Source organism: Drosophila bipectinata, chromosome 3R, assembly GCF_030179905.1.
Source record: "Drosophila bipectinata strain 14024-0381.07 chromosome 3R, DbipHiC1v2, whole genome shotgun sequence".
Taxonomy (NCBI): domain Eukaryota; kingdom Metazoa; phylum Arthropoda; class Insecta; order Diptera; family Drosophilidae; genus Drosophila; species Drosophila bipectinata.
Window position 1 is genome coordinate 21,364,232 of NC_091739.1, and position 14,989 is coordinate 21,379,220.

At 46.8% G+C, this 14,989-nt stretch overlaps 2 protein-coding genes across 5 annotated transcripts in view; one reads left to right on the forward strand and one right to left on the reverse strand.

The window, feature by feature from the left end:
- cno (adherens junction formation factor afadin) overlaps nt 1-7,650 on the forward strand; it is a 38,943-nt gene extending 31,293 nt beyond the window's left edge. For 2 of the 3 annotated variants that reach the window (XM_043212338.2, XM_070280909.1), the window contains 5 exons: nt 3,095-3,343; nt 3,476-3,725; nt 4,848-6,882; nt 6,947-7,068; nt 7,135-7,650. In XM_043212338.2, coding sequence (XP_043068273.1) covers nt 3,095-3,343; nt 3,476-3,725; nt 4,848-6,882; nt 6,947-7,068; nt 7,135-7,327 — 2,849 coding nt within the window. In that variant the 3' untranslated portion in view covers nt 7,328-7,650. Of the gene's footprint in view, nt 1-237; nt 2,432-3,094; nt 3,344-3,475; nt 3,726-4,847; nt 6,883-6,946; nt 7,069-7,134 lie in introns of those variants that run through there. The other variant, XM_070280910.1, reaches the window with a different exon arrangement.
- Nucleotides 7,651-11,023: 3,373 nt separating this feature from the next.
- Nucleotides 11,024-14,918, reverse strand: dpr16 (defective proboscis extension response 16). 2 transcript variants are annotated; one of them, XM_070281867.1, is made up of 6 exons: nt 14,903-14,918; nt 12,785-13,308; nt 12,183-12,546; nt 11,696-11,922; nt 11,537-11,642; nt 11,024-11,471 (listed from the first exon to the last, which is right to left on the reverse strand). In XM_070281867.1, the coding sequence occupies exons 2-6, from the start codon at nt 13,283-13,285 to the stop codon at nt 11,353-11,355; spliced, it is 1,317 nt and encodes a 438-aa protein (XP_070137968.1). In that variant the 5' UTR covers nt 13,286-13,308; nt 14,903-14,918; the 3' UTR covers nt 11,024-11,352. The 2 variants fall into 2 exon arrangements, with proteins under 2 accessions (XP_070137968.1, XP_043067608.2); XM_043211673.2 differs by lacking the exon at nt 14,903-14,918 and having other exon boundaries at nt 12,785-13,427.
- Between the last annotated feature and the right edge of the window lie 71 nt (nt 14,919-14,989).

Genomic DNA, 14,989 nt, shown 5'->3' on the forward strand with positions numbered 1-14,989 from the left:
CCTCACGTCAGACGTCCAGCTAGATAACATAACCCGTACACACATATGCCAAGAAACACACACACACAAACACACATTAGAGCGACTCCAGGTGATGGGTAGGACGCTTAGACACTCCACACACTCTCTCCACATCCAAGACACTCACTAATACCCGTCTACTCCACTGTACTGTAAGCTAACCAAGTAACAACCCATTACCCATGCTGCTCCGCTCGAATCGATCTGAATCGCTAGACGCCCCTGCCAGCAACTTCCTCCAGCATCCGCATCTTAGCTCCGGCCAGCAGCGGCGCCACTCCTCGTTCCAGCAGCAGGCTCGCTACTACAGCAACTCCATTTCGGACGACAGTCTGAACCGGAGTCGCCGCGAGTCCTTCGCCTGCATGAGGGCCTCGTCGCCGCCGGTGAGGCGTCTGAGTGCCTCCTGTCTGCAGGAGGAGCTCTGCGCCCTGGGCCACCAGCTGCACATTGATCCGCGGTACCGGGACACGAGGCCCATCGCCCGCTCCGCCAGCAGTCTGTATCTGGCCAACGAGCAGGCCGGATACTACCATCCGCCCCCCATGGCCCCGTCGGTGACTCACTTCAGCCCCATGCGACCGCTGAGGAGGACTCCGCCACCGTCCATCTACATCGAGGAGTACCAGGACGAGCCGGCCAAGGAGGCTGGCACCTCGCAGGAGTCCTTTGGCAACTTTGCGGCCTACAGTGACGCCCACCAGCCGTTGAACGAGGAGGGCATTGCTTCCGTGGCGCACTCGGATGAGATTCCCTTCATAGACGACGAGGAGGAGGAGAAGCAACAGCAGCAGCGTCCCTGCATGGCCAGCTGCAGTGCGTCCTCCTCCTCCACGGTTAAGAGAAACCCAGCAGCAGGCTATCGGAAAACGGTCAGCTTCGATCTGGAACAAACGGAGCCGCCAGAGGTGGGGGCCACTGGAATCGACAGAAAGTACCACACCCACGACGCCATCAGCCATTACGCGGCCAGGGACTCGTCCACTGAGTCCCTGATGGCCGAGCAGTCGGAGCGGATGCCCCTGATCCAGAAGATACGCCGCGAGTTGAACAGCAAGCGGGCCACCAACTGCACGGCGGATGGCTTCAGTTCCGGGGGCTCGGGCTCGAACAGCCAGCGCTCCTCCAGCGAGTCCATCGAGCGGATGCCCCTGCTGCGGCAGAGTCAGTCGCCCTGCCACCGCCAGCTGAACACCCAGCGGTCGCACAAAAGGTCAGGAGTCGCCCCAATGGCGACAGCCCCCATAATCAGCATCCAAGTTCCTAGTGTCTGTGAAATCGAAAGTTCCTGCACCCGTCCTCCTTCTGTAAATACAAGCAATCGATATTGTGCCCGCACCACCAACACCACCACAACAACAACCCCCAGCACCACCTGCCGCCGGGCTAGTAGCCAGGCGAACCTCAGTCCCCGCTTTCTGTTGCCCCTGGGTCAGGGCAAGGTGCGTGAGATGGCCGCCTACTTCAACACCCACAAGGACTTTCCGCTCGGCATCAACAAGTCGCGATCAACCTCGGCACTGGACGATCCCGGTGGCAAGCCCAAGCCCAAGCTGTCGCAGGCGGAGCAGGGACACATCCTAAAGCAGCTGAAAGAGTGGAGCCTGCACGGCAGTGCCGGCAAGGACTACGACGCGGAACCGGACAAGTCGGAAGGCAAGACAGGTTGCGAGTGCCCCTGCTGCGGACATTGTCGGGGAAAAGCATCCTCTTCCGAGAAGGAGCAACACCAAGCGGAAAGGCAACAAACAGTTTCCACCTTCAAGTGCTACGACAGTTGCCAGGAGGACGAGGTCAAAGCAGAGGCCAGGCCGAAGCCGGAACCAGTGCCGGAAATGTCCCGTTATGCAAGCTGCCGCCGGAGTGTCATGTGCAGCAACCGGCAGGCGCACAGTGTGCGGCAACTGAAGCGCAACAAACAGCAGAAGCAGCTAAACAAGGCTAAGCAGAGCCCCCATCCTTGCCACCACCAGAGGCGCCGCCACCACCATCATCATCATCACCCGCCTCCGCACCATTGCCCACCAGCTGTACCCTCCTCGCCGCCCTCCACGGCCAAATTGCTACTCTCGCTGGCCAGCAGTGGCAGTGCCAGTGGCAACACTCCCAGCAGCAATAAGATGAGCTCAAAGAGCTGTCCCAATTGCGGGGATACCACTGAGGATTGCTACTCCTGCAGCTGCAGCGAGGCCGAGTCGTGCTCTTCTGGCGGGGAGTCATCCTCCAGCTGCTATGCCGCCCACTGCGATTCGCACAAAGCTCGAGCAGGTGGGGCTGCTGATGATGGGGATAATGCCGATGGTGTGGCCGGAGGGGGGCGCTGTGTCGACACCAAGCCACTGGGACCACCAAGCTCATCGAAAACCATGTGTCCGACACACAGATGACAACCCAGCCAAGCAGCACCGAGGTTCATGTTGTTCTCCCGTTGTTGTATTATTATTAGCCTTTGGTTCTGCCTGCCTAGAGCCTAGTCCTAGTCCTAGTCCTAGAACTAGATAGATTATTCATTTCGATTGTAGGATTATCCTCGTAATCATAGCTATTTTGTGATTCAACGCTGCCGTTATCCTTTCCTCTGTAAATATTATTTATTTGCATTGTTTTTGTAGGAAATATGTTCGCTTTTGTGTTTTTGGCATTTTAATATTCAGTTTTTCCGCCGGCACTTCAAATTTAATTGCATTTTATTGCAGCCGTGCTGGCTATTCAGTTTTTGAGCTTTCCGTTGGCTTTGTAATTAAAATTGAATTAAAATTTTATGAGTTCGCCGTAATGCCATCGAATGGATACAAAAACAGGACATATCCGACCTTTATTCCCTGGCTTTGTTGCTTTGTTGTATATTTCGTATGTGTTGTAGTTGTGTAATTAGATTTATATTAATTTATAATCCTTAACTAACCAGAGTTTTCAAAAAAATATATATTTTACTAATATATCCAACTACTTCTATATCCTTTCCGCTCCTCCATGCGCACCAACCAACCACAATTCCATCACGAACTCTAATCCCCCGATCTATGCACTCTCGTTGATGATGTTGCTGGGAATCTGGAACACCAAACACCAGGTAATCGACGTATGTCCGAGCGCGACCTGACGCGAATGGGCGGCGCCGAGTCGACCAAGTCCCTGGGGCCACTGCTGGCCAACAGTCACCCGAATCACAGCCTCAGTCTCAGCCAGCACCTGAACAGCAGCCATAGCAACACCCTCGGCAATAGCAACAATAGTAGCATCATCAATCCATTAGCTGCACACCTTCCGAACAGCAAGTCGGTGCCGGCCTTGCATCACCACACGGGATCGGGTACCATATGTAAGTGAAATGCACTCTCCCTCCATCCTTCTAACCGACCAGCTGTGTGCACCTCCTCTGAGAGCGGAATCCAATCGACTTTTAAGCCAGTAACTAATTCATTTTTCTCCTCCACAATCTCTCTCCCAACAGCCCTGGCCAATTCAAAGTCACGCAGCACGCACAGTTTGCATAACAATACATCGGGCATGGGCATAGGAGGAGGAGTAGGAGGAGGAGTCGGTAGTGGAGCCGGAATGCTGGGTCACCCAAATGGCAGCCACAGCAATGCAAATGGAAATGGAAATGGCAACGGCAATGGGAACGGCAACGAGCAGGGATTCTATCAGAATCTCAGTGTATATCGGGCACAGAATCAGAGTCAGCCGATACTGAATGAAAGGTAATGTATATAGGGAGGATAAAGCTATAGCTATAATCTAGGATAGATATAGACTATAGGATATAGTTAGAGAGAAGCTTTTATGGCAAGTTAGAGAGATACTTACTAGAATAATACCAACTAAGACCAGTTTTAAATTTATTATAGTTCTTTAAAGTTTAAAATATTCAGACATATTAAGATGGACCCTGCTGTACCCATATAGATGCATATATAGCCTCTGTAAACTGACATTTAGAATTTCGGTTATGTCCAGCTGACCACTAAAATCGTTTTGGACGGAATTGTTTGGTTTGCTTTGATTTTGGTTGCCGGGTTTGTGATGGGTTTTGGGGAGAAAATATTTTCGAAAAGTGACCAGCAGGGTCTTTTGTGATTAGTGCGGTTGGTAGGAACTAATTTAAATTACGAAATTTATTGAGGAAATTAGATTGTTGGGTTTTCCAACACAAACTGCACCAAGAACTTGATTAGAAAAGGTCAAGAGAGGTATACTTTGTTATTCATTTTGATTTAAATTCCGACTCTAAGGAGCTAGGACCATGTTGTGTGGCTTTAAAGTCTGCTGGTGACTTTCAGCATAGCCACAAAAAATCAGACCAAACACATCATAAAGGAAACAAAACCAGAGGGTAAAATTAATAATTTACAGTGAACTTGTTATTGTGGACGTGTTTTTGAGGGTGTTGTTCTGGGGCGTGTCAGCCGCTCTTGAAAAGCGTGTTGTTTGCGGTTGCAGGAGGTTTCAATGTCAGCTTAAACTGTTGCTAACTCTCGTGTGTGTAATTCTAGGATGACATTGCGTTTAAAGAAATTACTTTATGGCTTCATACCCATTAAGAAAGACTATCAACTTGTAGAAATGTTCCAAGTACGTGAGTAATTAGCGATGTTCTGTTTAATGTTGCTGCTGTACAGAAGCACGCACCTTTGCAATAAACACACGCCACTTGTTGAGGATGAGAATAAGAGGGATTGTACCTCGACGCACTCGACACGTTTCGGTTAATTAGTCCAAATGATTATGTTTGTGTTACCCCACCAAGAGCAACACCACCTTGCCCCTTTGCCACCTCTGGGAGCGCCTACTGACCCACTGCTTTGATTGGTTCTCTTCCGCAGACCGCCGATGCCCGCACATGCCGCCATGAGCGGGTACAATGGCAGTTCCCCGCTTGCAGCCGCCACTCTGCCACAGCAGCAGCAACAACCGTCGCCCTACCAGCAGCAGCAGCACCTGCAGGCCAACGCTAACCTGCCGCCCACTCGTCCCGTTTCCGCCTACTACCACAGCCAGCAGACGGCGCAGCAGCAGCTCCAGCAGCAACAGCAACAGCAGCAACAACAGCAGCAGCAGCACACCCTGCAGCAGCAGCAGTTCGCCCACAGCAGCAGCAATCTCAATGGCCAGCAGCAGCCACAGCACCAGCTCACCCTCAACAACCGCGCCAAGAGCCAGCAGAACTTCCAGCACACCCTGCGCATGCAGCACATGATGGCTCCATCGATGCCCAACATCAGCAACATGTACCACCAGCAGCAGCAGCAGCAGCAACAACAGCAGCAGCCACAGTTGCCCCTGCAACAGCAGCAGCAGCACCAGCAGCAACCCCTGATGAGCAGCAGCCAGAGCATGCAGAATGTGAACGAGTTCGGAGGAGGCTATCAGAACGGTGGCCTGGAGTACCGACGCAGCCAGCTCCATGAACCCCCCACGCTCTACGAGCTCCAGCAGCAACAGCCGTCGCCCAACTTCATAGCCCTGCCACCAAAGCCCTTGGGCAGCCTGCAATCCCCCAATAAGCCAGCAGCTCCACCGAGCACGGCGCCCAAGCCACAGCAGCAACAACAGCGAATGGCCCAGGGCGCCTACCTGGGGCAACCATTGATGGCGGAGGACAAGCCGCCGCTGCCACCCACAGCAACGCATCCGCTGTACAAGGCCTCGCAGCAACTGGCTCCGGGCATGAACTATGTGGCCAGCACTTTGGATCCCCCCAAGGGCAGCTATGTGCCGGCCAACCAGGCGGCCAATCGGGCGCTTCACAGCGGCGGCAATCCCTGGGAGCGGGAAGAGCGCGAAAAGGATCTGGAGATGCGACGCGAGCACATCCGTCAGTGGCGGGAGCAACAGATATCGGAGCTCTCGCAGATTGTATCCCGCTCGCCCATGCAGGAGGAGCAGCTGAAGACGCTGATCCTGGAGCGGGACTTTGAGCGACGAGCGCAGGAGTTGCAGGAGCAGGAGGATCAGGATCACGAGCAGCAATACGACAAGGAGAATGTACAGGAGCTGTTCCGACTGGCTGGAGGTGGCCAGGTCAGTGCCATACAAACCCCCATCACCAGCTTCCGTCAGACAGAGATCAAGCTGGCGGAGATCACGGACAGCAGCAGCCAGATTGATGCGGCGCCTGCACCAGCTCCCCCGGCTCCAGCTGCCCCATCCGTGGGCAGCACCCAGCAGCCGAAGAGCATTCTCAAGCATAACAGATACTCGGAAGGTGGAGCCGGAAGCAGTGGCGCCCCTTCGTCGCCGTCCAAGTCCCAAAAGTCGGCTAGTTTTGCTGACGAAAGGCACCTGCAGACCGAGCACCCGATATCCAGCCTGGCCAAGGAGCTCAACCAGCTCACCATGCTGGACAAAGACAACAACAACGAGGCCGTTGATGCTGTAGTGCCCCCGCCACCGCCGCCAGAGAGGAATAGCTCCTACCTGATAATGTCGCAGCAGAAACTGCGTGCCAGCACTGGAAGCTCCACCAGCTCCATGGGTCTGCTGAAGACTGCCACCAGCAATCAGGCAGCTGTGGCTGTGGAGATCAAGAAGGCGTCCCTCCTGAACACCCAATCCAACAACAACAATAATAACAACAATCTGGCGGGAAGCCTGAACAACAACACCATGCAGGCGTCACCCTTGAGCGCCATGGAACTGAATGCTGCCTATGTTTCGGCCACGGGGACGGGAATGATGGGCAGCTTGGGCACGCCTCCTCCACCACCGCCTTTGATGCAGCGGGACAACAAGCGGGTTAGCTTCCATGACGAGGAGAACAACTTTGTTGGCGGCACCAATCCCCAACAGCAGCAGTACATCATGGACAACTATGGCATGGAGCACCAGGACTTGGATACCATCAGAGAAGACACCAGTGTAAGTGTAACCTACAATATGTTATTATTTTGAATTACAAACTAAAACTTTTAAACCTTTACAGTTTCTGCAGCAAAGTCTGGATGCCTCCATGTTGCCCTCGATGCCAGCCACTCCCGATGCCGCCCTCTGGAACACCACAGTGCAGTCTACGCCCGGCGTTATAGGAGCGCAAGAAGTGTACAGGTAGGATAATCAATGATAATCCCTTCGTATGAATTCTAAACTAAAAGATATAATTTTTCAAAACAGAGATCCGCGCCAGCGTCGCCTGGCGGAAAAGCAACAGCAGCAACAACAACAGCGAGCTGGAGACGCGGTGCCGGAGAAGCTCTCCTTCAAGGAGAAGATGAAGATGTTCGCCCTGGAGTCGGGAGAGGATAACACGCCCAAGGACAAGCTGAAGATATCACGGGCCCAGCGGGACATCGATGCGGTGCACTAGAAAGGATTAGGAGGAATCATTGCTATCTGCTATGTACATACACACCCGAACCCACAAAGCTTACACTTCAATATTTTGGGGCCAAGTTGCTACGTTAGCCTCCATAGGACGCGTACATACCTAGACCGAGTTATATACATAGTTATCCAGTAACGATAGAAACAAACCTAACGAATTTGCTTAGCAAGGCAATAGAAATCCACGGCTATAGCGCTTCAGAGTTAATTACCACACAAACGAAATGTTAACTGAATTCAATTAGTGAGAATTGTCAGTGTATATCGCTATAGTCTATATATACGATTATATATACAAAACTGTAACGAGCCTGAGCCTGGCAACGAAAGGGGGGCGAGCCACATTTGTAAAGCGTTTTGAACATTTTAAATTAAACTTAACGATTAACCCTACGATTAACAATTTGTTACATCAGATTACCGAATACAATTTATGGTTAGACAAGAGTGTAAATGAGCCGAGTTAGACTAGATATACATTACATATACATATACTTACCTGGGAACCGAGCGGAACAAGAAACGTTTATATATATTATACTCTAAGCCACAACAACGTTAAAACAAATGGTCCAATTATTCAATTACAAATGCTATATTTACAAAACCACGAACCACAAATGAATAATTCAAATGTTCAAAAATAATATATATATTTTTAATTAAAGCCTCTTTTTTAAACCATTTTGGATGCGAATAGGCATACTAATGAACAACTATAAATTGTTAAATATTATGCGTACCAATTTAAAAACAAAAGGAATAGAATTTCATTAAACCTAAAGGCTTTAAAAAAATAAAAGATAAAAGTCACGTCCAAACACCTAATGGATGGCGTGGGAAATTAATGCTGTAGCATAAAATTTATTCAAAAAACCGACCACAAAGCAAATTATTTTTGTGCATTCCAAGTATTTCAAATATAGTACCAAGCAAAACTTAAAATTTAAAATATACCATATATCTATCGAAACTAAATTGTAATTAATAAGACGCGATTTATTTTTAATAAGCGAACCTATTTTTTAAAGAAATATTGAAAGATAGTAAAACAATAATTTGCAATCGACATATGAATATCTTCTGTAAAAAGAAATGCGAGAAATTGTTGTTTAGTCTCACATTAAGCGCGTTTAGGTTTAAATATTACAAATATATATTGCATTAAAAAGCTAAAAGAAATTCAATATTGTGCATATTTATGCAAAATAAAAAGTTAATTAAAAGAACAAACAATGGTTTTATATTTATCCAATGGGTTATATTTTCCTTGGGATTTTTTTTCTAGAAATATTTGATAAATAATAGAAAGTTTTGCTGTTTTCCATTTTAAACGCTTAAAATTTTTAAATAAACGTTCCGTAGCAGCGGGCCTTGGTCACGATGCTGATTTTAACAGTCTGTTATTTACAGCCAGCGGCGTAGCACTCATCTTTTGTCATCACACAATGCTAGCAAGGTAGCGGGAATACTTGAAAATTCCTTAAAATTTAATATTTAATCTTTCAATTTTAAAGAGTTGTTTTGTTTTTATAATTAAATCAAAATTATTATAATTTTTATACTATTTAGTGTACATTTACTTTATTCTTCCTTACCTTTCATATCTGAATTAGAAAATATATTTTTATGAGCTCAAAACTGTGTTCTTTACAACGTTTTTTTAAATTTCATTTTAATGTACAAATTTACCTACACGATTCCCTGTAGCTTTGATGGCTTCCATAAATATTTAAAGGAAACTAAGTCAAATTCGAAATATAACTTTGTTAAAGAATTCCTGTGTAATTTATGATCGCAACTGAGGTGGGTCGTCTGGCAAAATAACTTTTTGAAACTCTTTCAAAGAGCAAATATCTGAGCCAATTAGTTGAGTGGAACTGACTGAGATGACATGCCGAGACTAAGCCAACGAAAAGTTATTGAGTATTTTTTGAAGTATTTTGTTTTTAATATTTATTAGTTTTTCAAAATAATTTTGATGTATGATTAGTTGGCTTATCAAACTAACTAGAGGCGATGTAACTAAAGCTCTTTTAATCTGGATTATATTGCCCAACTCCCTTCAGAGTTTCATGATGGAAATCTGTTGCTCTTGATGTCGCCAAGCCTTGGATGCTGGTTTCCTGCCACCTTTGCACGGATTTTCTTTAAAGGAATCGCGGCCGGAAAGTTGCAGGCCAAGTTATTGCCTCCTAACCGGCAGACGCCCACAACATAATTTAAAAGTCAAGCGGTGAACTTTAACCAATTTCTGCAAACAAGAATCGTTGGCACCAGAGAGCCGGGAGTCGGGATGCAGGACTCGGGGGTGGGGAGCCGGTAGCCTGCGGCAGGACCCTCCTGGTGGCAAGGTAAATTGCCGATATAGAGGCGTGGGTGTCCTTAAAGCGCTGTCGCGTGGAATGTCTTTCGGTATCGCATGCGCGAGCCAAATGTATTTTTCAGCAGTTTGCCATGTAAATTATTAAAATGCGCCAATCTCTTTGATATGCCCACAGCCCCCACATTGGGATGGGGGGGATTCGGCCATAATCAGTTGGCGGAGCGGTCGGCACAAACTTTAAGAAATTGTTGACAGTTGCCTGCAAGGCATTCGGATTGCAGGCCGTGGTCGCGGAATTTTTCAATATTCTCGAAGGCTAATCCCCCGCCGTACGCTGTCAATATCCTGCAGTATCCCGCCGGTGGAAACGACAACAGCAGACCGCAAAGGCAAACGCAAAAGCAACAGGGAAAACTGCGGAAAAGCCGCAGAGCGAAAAGAAAAATATGAACTGTGGGCAAAAGTTTCAGGACGCGGCTATGGGAAATAAATCAAAAAGTGATTAGCCCGGTCGGTGGTCCTTTCTCCACCACCCACCCACGCCGGAGCCCGCTCTCTATCTCCATCGCACGCCAGCTGTCCAGTTGTAAATTGTCTGTTGAGTGGCCACCGGAGAAAGTTGTGGGAAAGTCGGACCAAGGTGTGCCGCCAAGATGCGAAAGGAAATTCAAACTTGGCCATAAAACTTTTACCACATCTTGGCCACGCCGGTTGCTATGGCTCACGGTCCGGCTCTCGGCTTGATAAATGAGCAGCGTAAAGTGCGGGGGCAATCAAAAAATCGCACAAAATTATAGTTGGCCAGGCCATAAAACAATGCCTTTCGGCCGGAGAAACACAATGGCCAGGACAAAGGAGTCAGCAATTGTAGTTTTTCCCTTTCTTGGTGGTTTTTGCATTTTTTATTCGAATCCTGGCTGGCTTAGCGGCAGCTATCCTCCACAGAAATCCGCAAAATATGACAGGTTTCTTTATTTGCATTTTAAAATATACTGATAATTTGCTCGACGAGATGAGAGCCGGGCTGGAGATGCCTTCGCTTTTATTTAAATAACTGCGGATTGGGGTTAAGATGCTACAGTTGGACTTTACGATGGCTAAGAGCATTAGGCCAGAACTTGGAGCCGCTGAAGCTGATTTCTCTAAGCTGGCACAGTAGGGGGCTCATGCAAATTATGGAGCTAATGACCCAAGGTGTTAGTAATTTGGCGACCATTATAGGGCGATACAGCCTTATCTCCTACAAACACAAAGTGAATTTGAAATTGATTTTGGTCCTCAAACATTAAAGATGAAATTTGCATTGAAGCCCAGTCTGGAATTAATTTCAAGCCAAATCATACTCCAGATTACTTAAGACGCCTTAGGCTTTATTTACGCAAATAACAAATTAATTTTCGTTACTCGGAATCAGATGCTTAGCTTAATGCTTAGTACACTAGACCTAATCTTATGCAAAAGGAAAACATATTAATTATGTCTAGAATCTGTAGAAAAATCTTCATTAATATTCGGAAAGTTGAGCTTAGACTTTAAAAAGTGTCAGCGGAATAAACATGTCCATGTGTTGTGAGAGCTTCGTGTGCTATTTTTACCTAAAAATTAAACTAATGTCTTAGACAAAACACCCCGTCGGATTGTTATTTCAGTGATTTCCTTCAAACGCTTATTGGGACTACCCCTCATGTCTTGTTCAAAGCCACCAGTAGGAAGATAAGCCACTGGTGGAGGCTTCTGTATCCGTGTCCGAGTCTGAAGAGGCCAGCCGCTGTTGACTTGATGGCCGAGGCGGAGTACTCCCCTATTATTTGAAGAAATATATTAAAATAAGAATGAATTTAAAGTCATTAAAAGGATAGTTCTTACCGCTCAGGACATGCAGTTGCATGGACACGGCCGCACTGTTCTCCGGCTCACACGTATAATTGCCGGAGTGTATTTTCCGCACCAGAGGAATAACCAGAGAACCAATCTGCAAACTCAATTTTAATATAAAAATTTCTTTCATAACTTCGTCCGCCTCACCGTATTCCTGTTATGCTCAGTGCTGCCGAAGATATTTCTATCGATTTGCGTATACCATCCGTTCTGGGACCCACTGGCCTCGTTTTTGGCAGTCACCTGTTGGTCGCCCCGATACCAGAATATGTACTTGGGCGCCTCCAGGGTGCCACGCACGATGCAGTGCATCTCTACTTTGCTCCCAGCCTTCACAAAGCGCTGTCGATCCCCAATTAGCTCGGTACGTGGTGCTTTTCGATAATGGAAGAAATGAGGGATTATAATTTGCATAACCGATAATCCAGTATGGGTTGAAATATAACTTTGAAATATAAATTGGAGAGGGAACCATGGTTCTTGGAGAGAGGAACACAAGGATTAACCGACTTTTGAATTGAACTATCATGATTCAAAGTTTATATAAGAATTTAAAATAAATCAAGTAATAAATACTTGAAATAGGGACCTCCTCGACTTGGCCAATTTGCCTGTTATTTGTAGGTTCACTTACTTATCACAAACAGTTGCACCTTGGCGCTCATTTTGGGCTCAGTTGCCAATTGGCACTCGTACCATCCGGCGTCATCCAGCTTCACGTACTTGATTTGCAGTGTCCAGCTCAGGCTACTGCCGTTGCCCCGCTCCCCAGCCATGACGTCGTGGCTGGAGCCATTCAAGTGGGCAGGGGCCTCCGCGGTGACGCGTTGACTCGGAGGTGGAGCTCCGACTGCGGTGGTCGCCGATGTTGCCGTTGCCGCTGATTGGAGCAGGGACGAGAAGCGGGCGTCGTTGATGAAGGTTGTGTGATCCACCGCAATGATATGTTCATCCCGCAAACGCACCCATGAGAGGGGCTTGCCCGAGTGCTGGTTGAGCTGCAGGAACGATAACGGAAGGCATATGGTTAGATGCACTGGCAGAAAGGCCACAGAATTAGGATGAATGGAATCAGGAATCAAGGGATCTAATTTTTCTCTAAAGGACCACTCAAGAGTAAATTCGCTATAGAGTTGCAAACTTGTTTACAGTGTCGGATAGCTAGAAAGCTTCAATTACGTCCCACAACTGGATGGCTCTCCATTGTCCTGTCCTCATGGCCAGGACTTCGCTTACCTTGCAGGGCAGATAGGCATGCTGGCCAGCTTGGACGGTGGCATTCAGCGGGGGCAGGCTGAGGAGGCGCCGTGGCAGCAACTCCCGCTCCTTGGCCAGCTCCTTTTCGCGTCGCAGCTGCAGCTTCTTTTGTTCGCTGTCGTAGGCGTGTAATCTGGGCTGCGACTGGGATGGCGATTGGGTTTGGAATTGCTGCTCGTTAGTCTGCTTGGGACTGGCATCCGCCGGACTTGGACTGGCAGGTGCGTTCCGCTGCAGGTGCGGCAAATCGGCGGGAATGAAGTCCGGAAAAGGTGGCAAATAGGTAGGAATCGAGAATCCCTTTGTCAGTGTCGCCGTATCGGGTCTTTCACTCCAGGACTCCCCCATTACGGTTGTCTCCTCCCCCTGTTGAAAACTGTTGCCAGTTCCCATCAAGAGGACACTGTGTGATCCCGTCGCCAGCGGCGTTGTGGTTGTCCTCGTCGTTGGTGGCGTAATTAGCGATGCGTTTTCACCCATCGGTGCTGCATAGGCGGCCAGCGCTGCAAAATAGGTCAAGAATGAAACGGAGGACATCAGTATGTGGATCTACTCGAGGATGTTCCCGCACAAACACTGATTTAAGACTTTGCAACAATGACAAGCAGAGCCAAAGCTGTCAAAACTACTCCAGAGTATTACCAAAGATTATAAAGTACATAGATGGGACATCAGGGCCCAAAATGGTCAACTTTTTGCGTCGAGCTTGTTGGTGAGGGGGGAACGCACATGCATACGATTCTATTTTTAGAACTCTTTACATGTACCCGTCAACAAAAATGTGAACCTATGTGTGTATGTGTGACTGCTCGCACGACGGCGTAAAAAGGTTTTGGCTTCCAAATTTCAATTTCAATTTCTTGTTTCTGTTTTCGATGCGCCGATGTGGTAGTTGGTAAAACAAATAGTATTTTTGATCGCCGCAGATCGAGACAGGATGGTAGCGTAATGCATAGAGTAGTTACTCTATGTGTAATTTTTCTGTGTTCAAATCCTCGTAAGGACTTTGAACTTTTTCGTTCTTTTATAATTATTATTTTTCCTTAATTATATTTTTCTTTAATTTTACAATTGTAAAATTGTTTTGTTCTTCATTATGTCCGGATAATAAAATTTCAAGGGAGTCCTTCCGGCATTTTGTCATCCGACACGTCCGTCACTTATTTTTACTTTAATTTTTATAGAATGCAATTAAAAATAATAATAATACCGTAAAAATTAAAAGTAAAAAAAAAAAAATAAAAAAATAAAAGTAAATATTAAAAGAATCATAAAACTAAAACTTTATCAAAATCGAAACAACCGCCCGCTAATGAAGTCGAACCCAGGACCCCATGAATAAGGATCGCGCACTATCCATCTAGGCTACCCTCGAAGTCGATTTTATGATACTTAAAATTGGTGTTAAAGGAGGCGCTAGAATCTATACCAAAAACAGAGTTGACGAGTAAGGATAGTAAAAGATATTTCTGATCTCTTTACTCTTACATTGGTTCGATTACAACGTTTCAAACTTTCATCGTTCCAAAGATGTTACGATCTAAAAATAGAATTCTCTCTCTCCCTATCTCATCTGGCAGGCGTTTGTCGTGGAACCCGCTCTCAAATGTTTTCATTATACAGCGGGTTCCACGACGGAAAAAATGAAAACATTTGAGAGCGGGTTCCACGACGCGGCCTGCCAAAATGCCGTAGAACCCGCACTTATAGACATTTTTACAGCGGGTTCCACTACGAACTGAGACGATGTTAAGGTGATTTTACAATTTTGTATTTTTTTTTTATTGGATAATAAATTTAGGAAAACACATTAAAATAATAAAACAATAATATAAATAGATTTAAAATTAAAAAAAAATAGATGTCCCGAGCCTGGTTTGAACTCATTTTACTTTGCACACCAGCCAAGCACTCTACCACTCGGCTATTCCTCATTCGTTGTCTCGCGAAAAATTTCTCAAACTTAACTTGTCGCGCAATGGAACCCGCTCGTTCCAGCGGGTTCCACGGCTGGAACCCGCCATAGAAAATTTTTCTTTGTATGAGATGTCCCATCTATGTACTGTATAATCTTTGGTATTACCAACATTAACAGACCTATTTAATAGTGTTGTAAGGGTTTATTTATGGAAACAAATATTAAAAATAAAATAAAAGTATTTTATATTGCTGAGTTATTTCACA

Excerpts from the sequence above, each read along its gene's own strand:
- dpr16 (XM_043211673.2), bottom strand. The coding sequence starts at position 13,342 with ATGTCCTCCGTTTCATTCTTGACCTATTTTGCAGCGCTGGCCGCCTAT. Across the intron at positions 12,547-12,784 it reads ATGCCTATCTGCCCTGCAAG|CTCAACCAGCACTCGGGCAA; the intron begins GTAAGCGAAGTC and ends TCGTTCCTGCAG. Across the intron at positions 11,643-11,695 it reads CTGAGCATAACAGGAATACG|ATTGGTTCTCTGGTTATTCC; the intron begins GTGAGGCGGACG and ends TTGAGTTTGCAG.